Source organism: Diaporthe citri (genome assembly GCF_014595645.1).
Source record: "Diaporthe citri strain NFHF-8-4 chromosome Unknown scaffold_12, whole genome shotgun sequence".
Classification (NCBI taxonomy): domain Eukaryota; kingdom Fungi; phylum Ascomycota; class Sordariomycetes; order Diaporthales; family Diaporthaceae; genus Diaporthe; species Diaporthe citri.
The window spans coordinates 1,517,650-1,538,656 of NW_025064857.1; the positions used below are offsets into that span (position 1 = coordinate 1,517,650).

General features: G+C 38.4%; 6 protein-coding genes across 6 annotated transcripts; 2 read left to right on the top strand and 4 right to left on the bottom strand.

Annotated features, from left to right (window-relative positions):
* Positions 1–357: 357 nt before the first annotated feature.
* On the top strand, positions 358–1,332 carry INS49_004704 (uncharacterized protein; the record flags this gene model as incomplete). Its single annotated transcript, XM_043165492.1, has 1 exon — positions 358–1,332. The coding sequence occupies one exon, from the start codon at positions 358–360 to the stop codon at positions 1,330–1,332; it is 975 nt and encodes a 324-aa protein (XP_043018207.1).
* An 884-nt stretch (positions 1,333–2,216) lies between these two features.
* Positions 2,217–2,848, top strand: INS49_004705 (uncharacterized protein; the record flags this gene model as incomplete). The annotated part of the gene is made up of 2 exons (XM_043165493.1): positions 2,217–2,534; positions 2,615–2,848. The coding sequence occupies 2 exons, from the start codon at positions 2,217–2,219 to the stop codon at positions 2,846–2,848; spliced, it is 552 nt and encodes a 183-aa protein (XP_043018208.1).
* An 843-nt stretch (positions 2,849–3,691) lies between these two features.
* INS49_004706 (uncharacterized protein) lies at positions 3,692–4,971 on the bottom strand (the record flags this gene model as incomplete). The annotated part of the gene is made up of 2 exons (XM_043165494.1): positions 3,692–4,599; positions 4,659–4,971. 2 exons carry the CDS (start codon positions 4,969–4,971, stop codon positions 3,692–3,694), a joined length of 1,221 nt encoding a protein of 406 aa, XP_043018209.1.
* Positions 4,972–5,376: 405 nt separating this feature from the next.
* Positions 5,377–6,323, bottom strand: INS49_004707 (uncharacterized protein; the record flags this gene model as incomplete). Its single annotated transcript, XM_043165495.1, has 2 exons — positions 5,377–6,014; positions 6,080–6,323. 2 exons carry the CDS (start codon positions 6,321–6,323, stop codon positions 5,377–5,379), a joined length of 882 nt encoding a protein of 293 aa, XP_043018210.1.
* Positions 6,324–7,272: 949 nt separating this feature from the next.
* Positions 7,273–10,459, bottom strand: INS49_004708 (uncharacterized protein; the record flags this gene model as incomplete). The annotated part of the gene is made up of 4 exons (XM_043165496.1): positions 7,273–8,004; positions 8,190–8,320; positions 9,532–9,807; positions 9,982–10,459. 4 exons carry the CDS (start codon positions 10,457–10,459, stop codon positions 7,273–7,275), a joined length of 1,617 nt encoding a protein of 538 aa, XP_043018211.1.
* Positions 10,460–10,838: 379 nt separating this feature from the next.
* INS49_004709 (uncharacterized protein) lies at positions 10,839–11,743 on the bottom strand (the record flags this gene model as incomplete). The annotated part of the gene is made up of 3 exons (XM_043165497.1): positions 10,839–11,005; positions 11,085–11,294; positions 11,359–11,743. The coding sequence occupies 3 exons, from the start codon at positions 11,741–11,743 to the stop codon at positions 10,839–10,841; spliced, it is 762 nt and encodes a 253-aa protein (XP_043018212.1).
* Between the last annotated feature and the right edge of the window lie 9,264 nt (positions 11,744–21,007).

A 21,007-nucleotide genomic window follows, 5' to 3' on the forward strand; every position in this document is an offset into this window, starting at 1 on the left:
GGAAATTTCGACGGCGGCCCGAAACCGACTAAGAATAAGTGCGGCAATGCAGTCCTTGCCGGGAGAGCGAGACGAGCCGCACTGATGGACGGGCCCGCACGCACGCCGGTGCAAAGTCCGTATCGGAGTTAACACTGCCCAGAAAGGTAATCACAAGCCCGCACCGTCCTGAGGTCTTGGCGTATTGCCGCTATCACCGGTAGTTGGAGATGCTGCTTCCGAGCAAGCCGGTGTATAAAAATGGATGTCACAGTGAATATTGCGGGGCTTCGGATAGTCGGGTGTCTCTCATAGAACTTTATTGACTTCAATGCCGACAGCGTTACACACGTACAGAACACGTGAAGGCCCACTATAATGGCGACGAGAACCCCAATCATCACCCTCGAGGAACACTTCATGTCCTCGGTTGCGGAGGCCAGCACGCACAAGACAGATGAAGCGTTCAAGCAGATCCCCGAGCTCTGGGAGAAATTCACCGAACTCGGGCCGCTCCGCCTACAGGCCATGGACGCGGGCCAGGTGACCCTCCAGGTGATCTCACACGGACCAGGAGACCTGACTCCAGACCAGTGCCGGGCGGCCAACGCCCAGCTCGCCCAGGCGGTCCAGGCCCACCCGGGGCGGTTCGCAGGCTTTGCCGCGCTGCCGATGGAACGCCCAGCGGAGGCGGCGACAGAGCTGCGGCGCACGTGCTCCGAGATAAGGTTCCTGGGCGCCCTCGTCGACAGCCACACCGAGGCGGGGACTTATTACGAGGGCCCCGAGTATGATGTCCTGTGGGAGGCTGCGTCCGAGCTGGACGTGCCGATTTATATTCATCCTACGTGGCCCTCCGAGAATCTGTTCAGCACCTACAGGTCGAAGGCGATCCCGGAGCAGGTATCTGCAGCAATATCCGCATTTGGGTTCGGCTGGCACAGCGATGTCGCCGTACACGTGCTGCGGCTCTATGCTGGGGGAGTCTTCGACCGGTTCCCGAACCTTAAGATTGTGATTGGCCATTTTGGTGAGATGATCCCCTTCATGCTCCAGCGCATCGAACGGATTGCAGGTCACTGGGGGAAGACGAGATCGTTCCGGCAGGTCTGGGACGAGAACGTATGGTTGACGACGAGCGGGAACTGGGCCTTGGACCCCTTGGCGTGCATCTTGAGGAATACGAAGAAGGATAGGATCATGTACAGCGTGGACTACCCGTTCGCGAGCAATGAAGATGGGCTGAAGTGGCTGGAAGAGCTCGAAGGCAGTGGCTTGGTAAGCAAGGAGGAGCTGGAGGGCATACGGTGGAAGAACGCAGCGACGCTGTTGAAAGTTGATGTGAAGGCTTGAGTGCTGCTCATTATATCTCGTCAGAGTGATAACTTCAATCTCCAGGAACATGTGTGCAATCAGCGTGGAGTTTAGAATTCACCACTTTATCAAATAAAGGTGTTAGTAATGTGTCCAGAAGCTAGTGAAGCAATGGCTGTGATGCCCAGCACCGCGCCTACCACTTTGGGATTTCAAGTCTGAGTATCATCAGAGGGTATAAATGCAACTGTGCAGACGAGCCAGATCATAGACTTTGAAGTTAAATCTTTGCGAAAAGACTATCGATCGTTGTCATCATGCCTTCTATCAACCTTGTTTTTGGGAATGACATCAGCCTAGACTTACAGCGAAATCTTTCTTGATCAGTTCTATTCTCCTCGTATGCCATGGCCTATGATACCCCCTGCTAAAGACTGTCTGACACATGCCGTGACTAGATTATTGGATATGGCACCGCACGACTGGCTTACAACCTCTTCTTCCACCCACTCCGCCGCTACCCAGGCCCGAAGCTAGCAGCTGCCAGTGATTTATATTATGCCTGGATGATAGTCACCGGTCGACCACACGAACGCATCGCCGCACTGCACGCAAGATACGGCCCGGTAGTTCGCATCTCCCCAACCCAGTTATCCTTCACCGACCCGTCCTCCTGGAAAGACATTTTTGGGCATCGCAAACAAGGCCAGCCGGAACACCCGAAGGACCCAATCTTCCATGCCCCCTTCCGCGGTAACATTATTGGCGCCGAGCTCGACGACCACCGCCGCTTTCGACGACTGTTGTCGCATGGCTTTTCGGCGCAGGCGATGGTGAACCAGCAACCCCTTATTACTTAGTATGTCGACCTTCCCATCCAGCGGCTGCATGAGAACTGTGAAGGGGGCTCGCGCAAGCTTGACATGACAAGCTGGTACAACTGGTGTACGTTTGACATCATCTCCGACCTCGCCTTTGGGGAGCCCTTTGGATGCTTGCAAAACAGCGCCTACCACCGGTGGGTTGCAGCCATCTTTGGCGCTGTAAAGCAGAACGCGCTGATGGGTCTCCTTGGGAGATATGCGTTGCTCACGCCCTTGTTGCAGCTGTTGATCCCGCAGTCGGTGAGAAGAAGGGCGCAGGAGCACTTGGAATTGACCCACGCAAAGGTTGACAAGAGGCTTGCACTGCCGACACCGAGGCCGGATTTTATGGATTCTATGACGATGAAAGGAGACCTTGTTAGTGATTCCAAATTCCCCCCGGCCTGGTCTCACCCTGCCTTTCGATGGCGGAAGCTCCGGTGTCTAACCACGTGCAGACTATGAGCCGAGCGGAAATCTACGACAACGCCAACCTCCTCATCGGAGCCGGTTCTGAGACGACCGCGACCGCCCTCTCCGCCGCGACGTATCTATTGGCGGTGAACCCCGATGCCCTGGCTAGGCTGGTTACTGAGGTCCGCGAATCGTTCTCGTCAGAGAGCCAGATCGATTTCGTCAGCGTCCAGAAGTTGGATTGCATGCTGGCTGTGTTGGATGAGGCTTTGCGATGACATCCTCCGTCGCCTAATGCAAACCTAAGGCGCGTATGTGACGGTGGAGACGTAATCTGCGGCCAGTTTGTTCCTCATGGAGTTAGTAACCCCATCCCACACAGCCTTGACAGAGATACTAATAATAATGACGATAGACCAGTATCGGTGTCTGGCACTACGCTATTTTCCGCGACCCCAGGAACTTCTCCTTTCCTGATTCCTTCATCCCGGAGCGATGGCTTCGTGATCCACGTTTTGCGAACGATAAGAAAGATGTTCTCCAGTCATTTTCTTACGGACCGCGCAATTGCATTGGTAAAAAGTAAGTATCCCTGAGTCGAATCCACGGACTGTTCATGCGGTCCCTCCTCTGTACTGGAAGCATAAATTCGGGCACTTTGAGTTAACGTTGTGTAGCCTGGCGTATGTCGAGATGCGAGTAATCCTGGCTAGAGTCTTGTGGAACTTTGATCTTACAATAGCAGAGGACTCGAGGAAGTGGCAAGAGCAAGACGAGGTTTACACTTTGTGGCTAAAGGGGGAGCTTAATTTGTATGTGACTCCTAGAGAGTAGGGTAGCACGCCGAGGAACTCACCCAAATGATGGGCAATTGTAGGGCATAAATATTTCCTATCTGATTGAATTGGGACGCCTTCCTCAATTCCCTCTGTTTCAACTACGCACCTTGTGGAAGATCAGGGACAATGTTCAAAGCCCATTCTGCGCTACAAGAAAATATGTACACACTGAATTGGCAGTCTCCATGCGCTGCCTCTCAGTGTCAGGACGCCGTTGAGCGTAGCATTGCACTAAAGCAGAAGACCCGACAAACCAAGTCAATATAGACTCATGAACTTTTCTCACTTTATCATGGACCTCGACTCCAACACAGCTTCGCCATCTCCATTGCCGCTGATCAAAATGCATTCTATACATGCTTCAGGCTCGGTGCCTCTCCAAATCCTTTTGACACCAAGCCCACTTCTCGCCAGCAGCTGCCGCCACTGAGCCTCGGTTCGCTCCAACCCACCGATGCGGAACATGGTAAAGTCTCTCACCGCCTCCTGCATACCGATGTTAGTCGTGGGGAGTACCAAGTCCGCCAGAAGCAATTTGGTTTGAGGCCGCGCCTTCATGATCGGGGTTAGCTGGTTGAGGATGAGGGTCACCGCGTCATCGTCCCAGTCGTGGATAACGTGCCGAAGGTAGTAGACATGGGCAGTTGTGATTGGCTGCGGCTTGAATATGTCGTGGCCCATGAACTCGACGCCGTCAGGTGGACCATCCGGGGCGGCATCGAGGACTGATTGGAGATCCTGAACGACAATCCGGCCTTTCAGTCCCGGGTTTTGCTTGCGGACATCACCCATAATATGTCCCTGTCCGCCGGCCACGTCCACGATGGCAACGTCACCTTCTTTGATATCCAGCTTTTCAAGCTCCCTGCCGAAGGGGTAAGCAGTGGCCGCCAGGCCGCCGGAACTCAGAGACTTCATTCCTCGGACCATATCTGCTGTGCGGACTGCATCCTGCGCGAGACGAAACCACGTATCTCGGGGCAAGCTGTCGGAATTTGTTGACGGGAAGCAGCTCCGTTCAACTGAGCTGCGAACAGTTGGGACCACTTCCTGAAGAATAAAACGATTAAATGACACGTGGTTTGGATCCAGGTATGGTTTTCCCAGATGCGTGAGGGAGTAGCTAGGTTCTTCGGGGTCCGATATATCAGAAAGCAGTCCCGCAGCGATCAGTTGCCGCATAACTCGAACTGCGGGACGGATGGAGGAGTCAGAATCGGTTGAGTATTTGTACTGATTGATAACTGACCGGCCGCCGCCACATCTGCTCCCGTTTCCTTCACAACATCCGAAAGGGTGATGGACTTCTCGGTCCGCAGCTTCTCCCAGACCCCGAGAGTTGCCGCGACGTCGATGGCCACCGCGACGTTGACTTGGAATGCGCGGGGCCAGACTTCTGCATCGGGGTCTTCGAGAGAGGCGATTTGCCTCTTACATTCAAGCAGAAGGTTTCGCCGAGCATCGGAGGCCCCATATGCCTCAGGTGTGTCCACTGCCTTGGTAGCAGCATTGATATAATCAATTAGAGTAAGAAGATTTTCTCGTGGGAGCTGAGAAGCCATTATGAGAGATAGCCATTCCATAGACGAACTAGTAGAGTATTCTGTGTGGACCTCTTCATATAAATATTCAGAGGCTATATTCGTTCTGGGACATCGGAATCCTAAGACAATGATTTGGGTTCAGTCCTGATGATCGCTTGTCATGTGTTCGGCGCAGGTCTATCTCGACAACATTCGCTTAAGGAGAGACATCGACTGTTCGAGTCTGAGTCTCAAGCTTCATTCTCACCCAACAACCCTTTCGCTTCTCTGGAACATTCGGGTAAAATTTGACGGATCGCGGTTGGCTCTGTTTTCGTACTCAGCACAGTCTCACAAGGAGGCTTGTTTGTCCATGTCATACCTCTGATTGGTGTCACATCTAAATGACATTCGTCCATTACAAGTAAATTCTCAATTGCCGATTCATTTAGAGCTGCATCCTGTGCAGTTGCAAACAAAGCCCCAAATACGTTCCGTCTCTGCCTGCCATTCACTGCGGCTGAAGAGTGTGTGATCCAGATACCGCAACGTCAGCTCCTCACCCTCCTCTATGTCTCGTATGGAAATCACGACCTTGTGTCCCTCTGAAGTCTGTCTCGATCTCGTATTTGGCTGGCATGCATGGTTGATGCGACTGGTCGTAAGGAACAGCCTGCCGATCCTCCAATTCAACCCACCACCAGGCATAGCCGTGGAAAACTCATTGGTTTCGAATGTGCAGTAGAGCCTCACAACGAACTCAAGCTCCGATTCATCAAAGTTGACGCCTTGTTTTCTCATCTGCGATCGGAACCAGTCGTGCGTTCCTGGCTTGATATGGGGATGTAGGCCTGCGAACTGTCGACGGGAATCCACTGGCAGCCGGATGTATTGACCGAGGAGCTGAATCAATACTACACTTAGCAGCTCGATAGCTTCTTCCTCGCTGGCTGGCTCTTGCACTGGCTCTTGGATGGACAATGCGAAAGGATCATCGAGCACAATGCTGCCGGCAGGAATACGACGGATAGCAACTGCACCCAGCCCTTTGCCTGGTATCTCGCATATCGTGAATGGCGGACCTACTCATTATTGATTCTGATGAGATACTAACGAGATTTAACCTTGCAATGATCAAACTTCTTACCCTTGGGACTTGGGAGGCGGGGCTTCGAGCTCGAGTTATCATGAAGTGGATCGTCCTCCGACACTGCATCGAGGAGATGCCTAATATGGATGGGAATATTCTCTTTATACGTGTCTGTGCCGGCCCCTATAAGGCTTGATATGAAGGAATCGTATTGAAAGTCGTCTTGGAATGGGTCGTCCTCCCGCAGTTCCGGCAGTAGTTGCTCCAGCTGTGATGGAAAGACCTCATCGTCAAACTCCATGTTCGAAAGGCTGAATCTTTATTCTCGTGTCTGAAAGTGTTGAACGGGCGTGAGATGCATTTCAGTTGCTGTCTAGCTACGGATTCATTGGGTCGAGTCGCTCGTAAGACTTTGAGTGAACTAAATTGCACAGCAACGGGCCCCGCCCTTTTAAACATTTGACAGCAAGAATTTCCAAGAATTTTAAGTCATCCCCTTACTCATATTCTCCATTTTCATGCTGGTCGATGGGCTCAACCTGCATCTGCATGCACGGACAGATCGAAAAAGTCTGACTCAGATTAGACAGGAAGACCCAGTCGCCCCTAATATTCATACTAATAATGGTAATAAGTTCCACTTGGTTTCCATGCTTTTCTGTATGACGTCAAAGTTGAAAGCTTTGTTCACTCGGGTACTTATCTAAACGAATTGGTCTTGTCCCAATGGACGGACCCACCGGACCAAGACCGTGCAAAACACTAAACCTTGTTTTAAAAGAAGAAAATGGCCATTCGTCTATGAACATTTGTTGATATCATGTCGCGGGCTTCGCTAAGGAGTCCTGATAGCCCTTAGTGGACAATATCGAGCGTTAGCGCTTTCGGATGTCACCACATCAAAATCTGGCGACCCCTAATCGTGCAGATGAGCCCTTCGCTGCTTAGAATGGCCAACATCAACGTATCAAGTAGTACTGTAGGCTGATACGTACAGTCCAGAGGGAAATTCACGTAAGAACAGACTTTGTACTAAATACTTGAAGAACTATATTGGAAGAGACGCAGAAAGAACTTCATTAATAACATTGCCTGGCATCTTATTTTTCCATTCACTTCACTACATGCCTATCACACGGGCTTGATATCAATTTGCCACAACCTGGCGATCAATAGCGGCCTCAATCAGATCGAGAGGCTGAGAAAAATAGATCTTGAGCCGGCCTCACCCGAATGCGCCACTGGGCCATTCACAACCGCACGGGACGGTGATTGTAGTTCACATTCCTCCTTCCCAGAGCCGTCCCATTCCCGGTCGAATTAAGCCCGCATCCCGCGTTGACACACGAAGAGACAGTGTGGATGTACTTGATGCGTCCACCTTCGACCCTAAACAGGTGACTGTCCGGCATCGCCTGGTCTGGGATGGTCCGGTCCAGCCCGGGGAAGCCCACAAACAAATCCACGGCCCCGTACTCCTCGTCGACGATGTAGCGGCGGTAGGGGATCTTGATGCTGCTGGGCAGGCCGCCGATGGTGCAGGTCTCGCCGGAGGGGTTGCTCTCGCCGGTGTAGGCGCCGCCCTCGAGCCGCGCGCACGTCGTGCCCCAGGGGACCTCGACGCTGACGTTGTTGAAGCGGTCGAAGTAGGCGTCGCCGCCGGCCTTGATCACGGCGCGCGTGTCCTGCTGCTCCACCGGGATGGGGTCCCAGTTCTCGATCGAGTTCCAGTAGAGGTAGCCCGTCGCGTTGAAGAGCCAGTCGCCCTGGTCGGTCACGATCGACTCCATGTACGAGATCTCGCCGTCGTCGGTGTAGAGGATCCTCGTGCCGATGACGTACGGGTGATCGGGGTCGTTGACGATGAGCTCCGTGAAGGTGGCACACTGGACGGTGTCGTGGATGCTTCTGTTGTGGTCGATGTTGAGGGACTGGGTCAGGATGCCGGTCCGGACGTCCATTGGCTGGCCATTTTCCATGTACTGGACAGATTCAGTCAGTTTTAGGTCCTCAAACAAGCCAAGTAGAGGAAGAGGCTTAATGAAAAATGCCGAGGTAGTGCGTTCACCATATTTTATGTGCATATAGTTCACCAGGCCAATTCCGTCGAGCCATCAATGTCCAGAAGAAGGCGCAAGGAACTTGAGGGGCTTAGTGAAATACTCACAGTTGCAACATCGATGAATGGCGGCATATCCTCAACGCCGCTGCCGGTCGCCTGGGCATCAACATACTGAATGGCCAACTCCTTAAGGTCCTCTCTGTCACATGCCGCCGAGACAGTTGTGGCAATAGATGCTAGAAGGAAGAAGGCGTAAGAATGCATGTTGTTGTTGGTCACCGAGCTACTCAATTGAAAACTTGTGAGTGTGCGCTGCAATTTCAAGCATTCTATCTCCTTGGCTGGGACGTCGACATCTTTTTATAATCGTGTATTTTTCCACATCATGACTTGTCATTGAGCAAATGGTGTTCGACCCAGTGGTTGCACTCAACACTTTCTCCTGAGGCCGCACTACGCCTCATAAGGCGTACGGAATATGAAATTCTGCTGCATCAGTCCCACGAAAGCAACAGTACTAGTGCAGTGATTCTTTATCCGCGACACATGTGCGGATCCTTATATTGACGAAAATCTCCTCATGTACGTTCACGACCGGGCGGAACAAAATTCTAAACCCCGCTCGCCTCAAAAGGCTTCTTCCATAGTACTGCCTAAGTGGCTCGCTCCCCAGAAATGAGCCAGTAGCGGGGGCAGCATTTCGTCGAATCAGCATTCTGCCCAACAGAGCACTGCCAAGCCTTCGATTGGCAAGCGAATTACACAAACCAGAATTCCAGAATAGACTAAGGGACATTTGATGCGTTGGATGGTCTTTCGCCCTTTTCAGGGGCCTGGAATCGGTTCGGCGCGAGCCTGTCCTCTCGCCCAATGCCGCCAGTTTCGGGAAATGTATGACAAAATATCACATTTGCGCTCAAAGGTGCTGGATCTTATGATCGTCGCTGGTCACATGGTGAGGTGTATTCAGAAAGTTGTGAGAACAACTGTGGTAGCGCCTCCTATAGTAAATTCCTCCGATAGCTTGCAGAATCTGAAGGATCTCCTCTTCTGGCACAGATTATCACGCTTATTTACCATGAATAGAGACGAGATGCCCTTTAAGTTTAGCTCATGCTTGTTAATTATTATGGTTATTTTTGTATGAGGTGCAGCTTGATTCTATAATCAAACTCCAAAAGCAACAATATCATTCTATGTGTGCTTACCTGACCTAGCATGTCCCTTGGGCTAGATATCCTCGATTCTTGGAAGAAACTCAGTGGCAGGTCTCAGAGGTTCTGCCCCTACGAATGTACTCGCCCTCGGAAGCTGTGCAGTATGCATGGAGGTCTTGCAGGCCGAGCGGATCGAGGAAAATTGTTAAAGTCGCCACTTTTTGCGAACGAGGCAATCATAGCCTTGAATGCAGGAGCATCGAGCTCGGCAGCCCTGACGAGTGCAATACAAATGCGCACGAAACAATGGTCCCGCTCTGCGTCCCCCGAAGCGTGGGAATAGCGGAACTCAGCAGTGCTTGTGACACACGGCTCGCCGAGTATGTCTTCTTCATCGATTTCACGAACATTGAAGGCGCCGCGCACGTAATAGTCACCATCGTCGCCGCCCCATTGCACGAGGAGCTGCTCTCGGAGGTCAAGGACCGAGGTGGCGCTCCAGATTCCTCTCAGGGAACCCTGGAGGCCATCCGAAAGAACGCCGGATGGAAGGAAAGAGTGCATTACTGGATTCGACGCACGTGAGCTACAGACGCGGGCCGTTTTGGAATAGGAGGAAATTGAGAGAGCCCACCAGGAGTCGCGCCTGAAGGTTTCACAGCACCTCCAGAGGAAGGGCTCGCAGACCATTACCAGGGTAGCTAGCCGCTTGTAGCCATTTAGGTCCAGGTGCGACGTACCAACGTGGACGTGGAAGCTGCAAGAACTGTTCAAGTTGATCCGCATGGATGCGCGAAGCTGGCGGTAGACCGAAGCAACCTCATCGAACTCGTCCTCGCGCAGGACACGGGAAGACACTTCTACAGAGTGCTGCCTATAGCTGTAGTTCCCAACGACATCCTCTTCCGGCCTTGCTTGGACAGATCCATCAAACGAGGTTTTCCAGAAGTATGAATACGGGATCGCATGCCCCGGCTGGAGAGTGATTCCTCGCTGTTGTGCGGTGTATAATGAAGTCTTGTAGTTTTCGTCTTCAACAATCGGGACAGTGCCCCTCAAGAAATCCACAACTCTGGGGCACATAGCATCAAGATAGTTTCGGTCATACTTCTTCGTCTCATACCAGCGCTGATCATGCGGGTGCGAATCATCCCCCGCTGCTTGCGGGACAATGAACTCGAACTCGACTCCGAAAGTGATAGGTCTCGTTTCAGACATGCTGAGCAGCTTTCGATGATCACTGGAACAGGTAGGAGATTGCGGTGTATGATGTGGCGTCCCTGACCAATAGCTGAACTACAGGCTTGATGTGGGTGATAGAAGCAAAAGATTGATAGCACGAAGATGAGGATCACATTTATAATGTGCATAGTACTCATAGGAAAACATTGTTTGAGTATAATGGCTTTGTTTAGGCTCACTGATTGTCCTTTTCAATTCTTGTAATGTTAATTCTTGATTGGTCTGATCTGTCTCTTCTCCCGTCACTCCTGCATTGTTCTGGCCGCAACCCGGTTGTGTACCGCCAGGAGCTTTTGTTCTGCTGTCACAATATCCCTCGTATTCCACACAACAGCGGCTGCCGAGGCACGCATTGTCATTGGAAAAGAAACTCGTCAGCCGCATCAGTGATGAATTGGGAAAAGTCAAAATCAGGCAGGTGCTCTTCGACAGGCAACGTGAGACTCCCTGACCCCATGTTCATGTCATCGCCCGAGAAGTTACTCGGCCTTGTCTGCTGGTTGAAAACATCCTCTTCGAAAGCTAGTGAAGTATTGAATCAGCCTCAAGCTCCACTGCAAAGCAGTCGATGGTGGGTGAGTGAGACCACGAGCGTACGTACTCATCGAGTCGAAAAAGTCCAAAAAACGCAACAGACACTTGCGAGCTTTTTGGCTCATCAGGCTAGTGCGTCCGACGAGCCGGAGACTCTCAAGGCTGTCATTTAGCAATTTTCTAACCTCTTCAGTACTGAGGTCGACTCCAGCTGCACTGTGCTTTAGACTTGTAAGATACAGTAAAAGGCCGAAGGCGTGGAGTGAAATCGTAAATGCTACAAGGGGCACGATCCGTCAGAGAAGGTATGCATGTGGTCATTGTTCAGCAGTGGCACATACTAGAATAGTTGCAAAGGAACCAAATGGCGTTACTGTCGATGAAAGGTCCCCCGAATGAATGCAATCCGTGGATGAGGGTTTGTAGCTTCTTGGCAGCCTCGAAGTCGCTCCGTAGAACGTGTTTGGTGGCATCCTGGAACGTCGAAGATGGAGCATCCAATGGCCAGTGCTTTTTGGATTCGGCCAGAGCTATTGTTAAGACAGGAGCATTGATCAGGAGGAAAGTGAAGTAGTAATGTATGGAGAGAATGATGCTCCAGCGCATCGAATCCAGTGTTTCCGGCGGCCACGCTATGGTGTTGAAGTGGTGCAGAACTTGCATCGAGTGATCGAGGTTTTGGCACCACTCATCCAGTTGCATTGCAAGATCTAGCCTGGCGGTCATGGCTTCTCTGGGGGAACCGCGGCTTGGTCCATCGATGTTGTAATCGTACAATATCTCCACTGCCAAGCCTTGGATTGTATGTATAGAGCTGACTGGCTGTAAGTAGGAACACTTGTGAAGACTTGACTTTCAGACTGACATTGAATTCTTGAAAAACTCGCTTTGACTTGAAATGCGCGCTGATGAACTCCGAGAAACTAGGTTCAAAGTAGTGACCAAGTTTTCTGGCGAGCCAAGTCGAATACATTGCGGCGGTATCAGGAAAGGTCGACCTAGAAGAGCTGCAAGTAGTCTTGATCTACGCTTAGCTAGTTGTGAGACACTAGATGGGCAACCTCTTACCTGTCTTGATTGATTATGCAATACCATAACTTTTTTTGTGCCTGGCGCTCTCCAGCGCCTTCATAATACGCTGGCGAGTGTATTCCAAGTTGAAGAGCGGTTTTGACGACCAAACTGTGTGTAGTCCAGCTCTCTATAGACCGCTGATGGTTTTGCTGAAAAATTGAAAGAAGTAACAAAGTCTGGACTGCTAATACTGTTAGCCATAAGCTTAACGCTGCAATCTGGCTTGGACCAGCAGCTTGCCTGTGTATATATCTGTCCTTTGCACAGTTTGCATATCCAAAAGATCTAAAGATCGGCGATAGTATAGCATCGGGTTCCCATCAGGCATAGTTGCACAAGCATGAGCCATGATAATATCTACGAGAGCATATGCTATGCGGGGGATGAATCTGGCTTTGTCTTTAGATAACCCCCTCCAAGTATCGAGGATGGCCGCTTCGTTGACACAGGGAATGACGGCGCCAACGGTGCTGAAGAATCTTTCCAACAGCCTCATGAGCTCATCCTCAGCTGGTAGTAAGTAGGCGTGTGGTGCTGGTGATGGCCTGTGGCGCTCAGAGGTCGCTTGTTCCGACCTAGAGTCTTCGACGGTATCCCTAGGCTGACCGGGGTCAGTCATCCGTGAGCGCCGAGCAAGCTGCGAAAAGGCGTGGGATACGTTTCGAAAAAGGGCGTGGTTTGAGCTCGAGCCTGTATCTCGGTCAAAACTTGGAAGGCAAAATGACTGCGATGGATGGCGTACCGAAGAAGCCTATGTCAGAGGCCGGTGCTTCATCAAATGCGCCGGACGCCAGCGCATCCACACCGATGGGATCACCTTCAGTTATCGCCGTGCCGCTTTGACCCCTCTTTGAGTGGCTGCCGACATGTATCGAGGAAGAACTGAATTCAGAATCATGTGTCGTGCTCTCGGTGCCTTCAGAGCGCTGTGCTTTAAGCTGAGCTTCCAGCTCTGCTATTTTTCGAAGGAATGCTTCTCTTGGCCTTCAAGTTGTCAGTTCCATGGAGACTCGGTGAATGGGTAAGTCAACATGAAGTAGTAATTTACGCTTGTTTGTCGCCTCCTGAAAGCGACTCGTAGACGCATTGAACGTGAAGCTCCTGGCACGGAGAACAGTCCGGTCTGTTGCCATCACACTGCGTTTGCGCGACATTGGTCAGCCACCGTATTTCAATTGCCGATCGAGAGCAATCCTCACGCGGCTTTTCCTCTTTCTGCAATTTGTACAGGCTAGAGAGACCCGGGGTCGTTTTCGCAGAGGCCGCGAATAAAGAGGCATTTGGAGCACTGTTGGCTTAGGCAGGTGGTGAGAAGGATTGAACCCCCTCCATCAGGTTGCAAATGTCTTGCGCGAGTGAACCCTGTGTCGTCGTCTGGAGGGCCCCCACGTGATCGTCCCGATGCAGTTGGAGTTGGGGAAGTCGGGTTGCCCGGTAAGTCTAAATTCAGACCTAAGCCACCCGTGCGACGCCTTACTAGAAGGAGAGGGGTGCTTGGTCGAATCGAGGTAGGAATCAAAGGAACCTGTTAGATCTTATGAGCGGTAAATATATTATAAATAATGGCTCCTTAACGAATTTACGGTCAATTCATCATGAATTTACCATACACAATAATTTATTAATAATTTATTAATAATTTATAAGTAATTTATAATTATTATTATAATATATTAATATAATTTATTAATAAGTAATAAATATTAATAAGTAGCGGATCTTTATAACTTTACTTAACTTTAGCCAATATTAATATTACCTTAAGGCTAATAAATAAATAAAACGTTAGCATTAATTAATGCTAACTACTTTTAATTCCTTATTTTTAATTAATTTAATTAATTTAAAGTAATTAAGAGTAATTATATTAAAGTTTAAAGTAATTAACTTTTAATAAAAAGGTTTTATTTTAATGTTAATTATATTTTAGTTTTTTACATTAATCTTGCTTTAATCCACTTACTTAAGTATTTAATATATTAAAAATTAGCAATTATTAATATATTCTTTATTTAAAAAAGATAAAATCCTTTTAATTATTTAAGTAATTTAAAAATTTAAAAAAATAACGCAAAACCCTTGCTTATAACTTAAGCTGCTAAGATTTTTTATATTCTTAAAACTATACTTTATTATAAAATAAATTAATAATATTTTTATAAAGAATTATATATTAATATATATAAATTTAATTAAATTAAAGAGTAAATATTTATTTAATATATTATTAAGCAAAATATTTAAAAATTTTCCTTATAACTTTTTAATATAAAAAATATAATTAATTTTTTATTAACATTATATAATACTAAACTTATTAATAAGTATTAAGCTTAATATTTTATAAATTTATAACCTATCCTTAAAATTAAGTTTAATTATTTTTATAATTATTAAAGGGCTTTTTATAAAGATTTAAAGATTATTAACAATTAATTTAAGCTGCTTTATAATATAATAGCTAAGTATAAAATTATAAATAATAATCTTTATAACTTTAATAAAATTAGTTTTATAATAAGTATAATTACTACATTAATAATAATTATATGCATTAATAAGCATAAAAAAGCTAAATTAATTTAGCTTAATAATTAAAAATAAGCTATAATTGTTAAATATATTAATATAAAGGGTTAATATATCTTATTATTTATAATTATTTAAAGCATTTATTACCTTATAAGTTAAGTTATAAAGTTAAGTTTCTTAATTAATTAAGTTATTAAACTTACTTTAAATAAATAAATAAATAATAAAATAAGTTTAAAATAAATTTAGCATTTTAATAAGTATATTAAATAATAAATAAAAAGTATATATTAAATATTAATATTAAATGGTTATAAGAGTTATTATTAATACTTGCTATAGGTTAAGAGTAAAAAGTTGCTTTCTTTTTAAAGAGGTATTGGAGAAATTACTACTATGATATAATAGTTTATATTATTAAAGTATGATGGGGAAATCTTTATGCTTTCTCTAAACTAGCTATTTATTATGTTATAGTGGATTATTATATTATAATGGTGTATTATAAGCTTAATAATTCCTCCTTTAAATAAAAGTATTTTCCTTTAAGAAATTAAAGAAAAGTGCATTTATTATGCTAAGGTAGTTAAATACCTTATATAATTAATATTAAAATGTAATATTATATATTAAATATATTTATAATATATAAGTAGCTATGCATTATGTTTATTATAATAAGAGAAGCTTAGTAAGGTGTTGCTATTTGCATTTAATGGAGGCGCGTTAATGCAATATGCTTATAATAATAAAGTTATTAAGTTTATATATTTTAAATATGCATTATATTAATTATAATATAAATATAATTTAAGTAAGTTAATAATAAGGTTTATTTTTATATATATGCATTAATAAAAACTAGGGAATTTATGAAAAGTTTTTTATATTATAGTAATAATTTATAATATAGTAATATAAGGAATGATAATATAAATTATATTAAGTATATTAATGGTGGATTGCATTAAGTTGCTTAAATATAAGTATTATTTTATTTATATAATAAAAAAGTTATATAATATTAATGCATTTAAAGTTTATAGTTTTATTAATATAATATAATAATAATATTTATGCTTAGCTTATTATTTAATAGTTATTATATTAATGCTTTTTATATTACTTAGCCTTTTCTTTCTTAGCATGCTTTTTAATGCTTATTTATTTTATTAAATTAAATAGCAATATAATGCTTTCCTCCTTATTATAATTATTAAACTATTCCTTTTCTTTATTATTATTAGCAATATTACTATTATTAATTAATAAATATTATTACTTTAATAAGATATAAGTAAGATTATAATTATTATTAAAGGAGCCTTTATAATAAAGGAAATACTTAGCTATATTAAACTTATTATTAATTATTTAAATTTATATATTATTAATAATAAATTATATTTTTATAATAATTAAGTTTTATTTAATAAGATAATTATTAATTCTTATTGTTATAAAGTAATGAATTAATTGCTTCTTAATGGTATAATATATAATAGTAAGTTAAAAGGTAGTTATATTAATTAGCTAGTAATAAATATCTTTTGCCTTAATTATTTATTTCTTAATAATAATTTTATTTATTATAATAAGGTTATAAATAAAGGGGTGGAATTAGTTATAAATGCTTAATATAATAATAATAAAATTAAAGTTAATAATGCAAAACTTTTCTTAATTAATATTTAAAAGAAGCTTATTAAAAATAATTTAAATAATAAGGATAAATATAAATAAAATAAATTAAGTAATTAAAAAGTTAATAAGATAGCTAAATATATATTATATATTTATTATTTTATTTATAATATTATAAATAATTTTTACCTTAATAAGGATATTTTTATTTTTTAAGCTATAAAAAATATAAATAAGCTATTTATACTTATTTTAAGCTTTCTTTAATTTAAAGATTTAAATAACTTAATAATTAATAAGCTTTTTATACTTAATAAGGTTTTTAATTAATTAATTATAATTAACCTTTAATAGCTTATAATAATAAATGCTCTTAGCTTAATGCAATTTATTCTTATTTAAAATAATTAAGTTAATATTAATAATAAGATTTAGTAATTTTATAAGAAACTTAAGCTTAACTTAAAGTACCTTAATATAAGGAAAGTAATTATATATTATAAGTAGGAAATTAATAGCATAATTAAAAAGGGAGTTCTTTTATATAAATAAGGATTAGCTAGCATGCTCTTTTAAATAAAGTAAGTAGTTTTTAATAAAAAGCAATATATTATAATTAATAGCTATTATCTTAATTTAGTTAAGCTTAATATTATTAATTATAACTTTTAAGTTATTACTTAAGGTTTTTTTTTCTTAAATAAATTAATTAATAATATTATAGCTTTAATTTAAGGTAAATTTGCAGCTTAATAATATAATATTATTGCTAAAGTTATATAAATTGTTTTTAATGCAATTAAGAACCTTTAAATTAAGCTATTTATTAAAATTAATATTAAGTAAACTTTTTATTATAAAGTAGTAAATATCTTTATAATAAAAGTATAATAAGGTTTTAATAAGATAATTATTATTATTATTATTAAAGTATATAAAAGTAATTAAAAGTAAGGCTTTATTTTTATAATAAGTATATATAGCTTAGGCATTATTATTTAAGGAGTAATTGCTTATAATATTAAAAGGTATGGGGGATAATAAAAGTTTATTATTTTAATTATATATTAAGTATATTAATAGTATATATTAAGAGTTAATAAAGGAATTAAGTAGATTTATAATATTTATGCTTTTTATAGCCTTTTTATTAATTTTTAAGTTATTTATTTAAATTATTAAATATAAGTAAAAGCTTATAATATTTTTATATTATTTATAATAAATTTAAGGTAATTATAAGTATTTAGTTAAAAGGTATTAAGCTTTTTTCTTATTAATAGCTATAAAGTTATTAATCTTAAGAAGCTTTATTTTAAAAACTTAAATAATAAACTCTTAAATGCATTTTTTAACATTAAAAATACCCTTTTTTTTAAAAAAAAGAAAGTTAATACTTAATTATATTATAATAAGTTTCTTAAAATCTTTTAATTTTAAGCTTAATTAAGTTAATTTTATAAATAAGGTTAATAAAGCCTTTATATAAAATAATAATATTATGGAAATTATAATATTAAGAAAGGAAGCTAATATAAAGGGCTTAATAAAGATTATTATAATAGCAATATATTTATAATTATTAATAATAATTAAAATAAAGTATTTTAAGCTAATTTATTATAATATAAGAATAAGATAAGGGAGTTAATAATAGTTTTTATTAAAAAGAGGAGTATATATAATATTATTATATTTATTTAAAAAAGTAATTTTAAGCTATTAATATATAATAATATTTAATATATATTAAATAATAAAATAATAATAATTAAGTTAAGATAATTTATTAATATAAAATGTAATAAGGGTATTTATAGCAATATTTTTAAAGATATAATATATATAAATATAATTAATAAGTATTATTTATAATAAAGTAATAGTTATAAAGGTGGTTTATATAAGGAATATATAAGCATAATAGTTTATTTATTTAATTATTAATTTATAATAATTAAGTAAGTTATAGCTAAGCTTCCTTATATTAAGCTATTAATCTTTTTAATTTATGCTTTATAATAGCTAATTTACTTTTATAAAGCTGCTTAGCTATTATTTAATGATTTTACCTTAATTTGCTTAATTATCATTGCAATTGCTTTTATACCTTGCTAGGTTTTAATAAAGTTAGCTTTAGTTAACATTGCTTATATATTTTTCTATATAAGTTATTTATAAGGTTCTTTTAATAATTAAACTCTTATATAAGTTTTAAAGCATTTAATAAACTTTTAATATTTAAATATTATAATAATATAAATAATTTTTTTATTTTATAAAATATTAAGTTTTCTTTGCCTTCCTTCTTTATATTATTCTTTTATTTAAAATTCTTTTTAATTTATAATAATAATAGTTCTTTAAGTATTTCTATTCTTTATTTTCTTCCTTTTCTATCTTTATTAATTTAATTAATAAAAAGTTATATTTATATAAATTGCTTCTTAATTTATATATTAATATAAGTTAAATAATTAATATTATTAAATGTATATTTATATTTAATAATAGTTTAAGTTTATATACTAAGTTGCTTACTTTTTTTTAAACCTTAAAAGGTTTTATTTACCTTTAAGAGTATTTCTTTAATGGATTGCTTAGTAAATAATAGCTATAATTAATTTAAACCTATATTTAATTTCTTATCTTAAAGGTAATAAGCTTATATTATTAGTTATATCTTTGCTTTATTTATATTTAAATTATTATAATATTAAGGTTTGCTTTCTTTTAAAATATATCTTTATAAATAGCTTTGTATTATAAGCTGGCTTATGATATAATGATGGTATTTATGCTATATATTATTTTATTAGCTAAGCATTTAATAATAACGTTATATGCATTATTAAGGTTAAATTAAAATAATAAGATTACTTTTATTTATAGTTTAATGGGGTTTTTTTATATAAATATTTAAATAGCTAGTTTTATTATTATATTTTTATGCTTTAATAATTTATTTATTTATAAGTAATATATTATTAAAAATAAGAGTTTAATACTTAATTATTCTTATAAAGATTTTTATATATTTAATGTAAATTTTAAATCTTTATTTAAGATTATTTAAATAAATATGCTTTAATTAATTAAATATAGCTATATAAGTATAGCTTTTACTTAATCTTAAGTTATATAAAGTATTATTTTTAATATAAGTAATGATAATTTAATGTATTTATTTATAATAATTAAGAGAGTATTAAAGAATAATATAATATTTAATTATTATAATATTCTAACTAATAATATATTTAATAATATTATAATAAAGTTTATAATATATATATAAAAGGGTATATTAAGTATAATAATTAACTTAAGTTTACTTAATAAGGCTTAATTATTATATTAATTTATAATGCATATTAAGTAATATTTAATATATTCTTTAATTTTTTTTTAAAGTTTATAAATAATAAATTTATTAAATAAATTATATTAAATTTTTTAAATATTAAAGTAATGATAATTATTATATATTTAAGCTATAATATTTTTATTTATTAATAATAGCATTATTAATTTATTATAATTACTTAAGTTCTTTAAATATAGCAAGCTAATTATAAGGGTAAAAGGAATTTATATTTATAATAATGGGTTTATTATAATTTAATTAATAATATTCCTTTACTTTAAAGTTTATATATATATTTTTTTTATTTCTTTAATATATGCTTAATTAATATGTATTTTTAAAATAATATAAAATGTACCTTTTTTTTATAGCTTTTTTAACATTCCTTATTTTCTTAAGTTGCATTAATAAGATGGAATTCTTAAGAGTGTATTTATAATTATATTAATATATTTTAAGATATATTAAATATTTAATTAATATTAGCTAAAAAACTTAAATGCTAATATAAGTTTTATATTTATCTTAGTTTTGTTTATTTTATTAAGGTTTATTTAATTAATAATGCTTATTATTGCTAAGTAATTTATAAGGATATAGATTGGTTTTATTATATTAAATTAAATGATAATTCTTGCCTTTTTAATAAGCTAAATTAAGTATATTACTTTTAACTTTATAAGCTAGTATTTTATTTTTATTATTATAAGCATTTTGCTAAAATATATAAAAGGTTATATAGCTATTTATAAAATTAATTATTTAAGATTTTATTTTATAAAGTTCTTAAGTTAAAATATAAGTTTAAAGAATTTATTTACCTTAAAAGCGTTAATTTATAGGAATAGCATTTTATATGGATTATAATAAAAGAAAGCGTTTAATTAAGTAAGGGTATATTATATATCTTTAAAAGCTGTAATTTCTTAAGGAGTTAAGTTAAAGCTTAAATATTTAATAAATTGTTTTTAATTACTTTTTAATAATAATTTGCTTTATATTTATATATATATTAGCATTTTAATTTTATAATGCTATAATGAGTTAATGCATTTATTAAATTATAATATAAGGTATTATAAAAAGTTAGTTATGCTAATAAACTTTTCTAAGGCTATTAGCGTTTTTAAGAATCTTATATTTTATAAAGCTTATATCTTTATATTAATTATATAAAGGGTTAAATTATTTACTTTAAAGTTAAGTAGCTTAATAAATAAGTATTTTATAAAGGATTTTAAGCTTAAGATTATAATATTATATTCTTAAAGTAATGTTATAATAATATTAAGGTTTTTAATATGTTAATTAGCTATATTTAAGTAAATAATAATATTATTTATAAAAGTAAAAGCTATGCTTTAATAATTTTT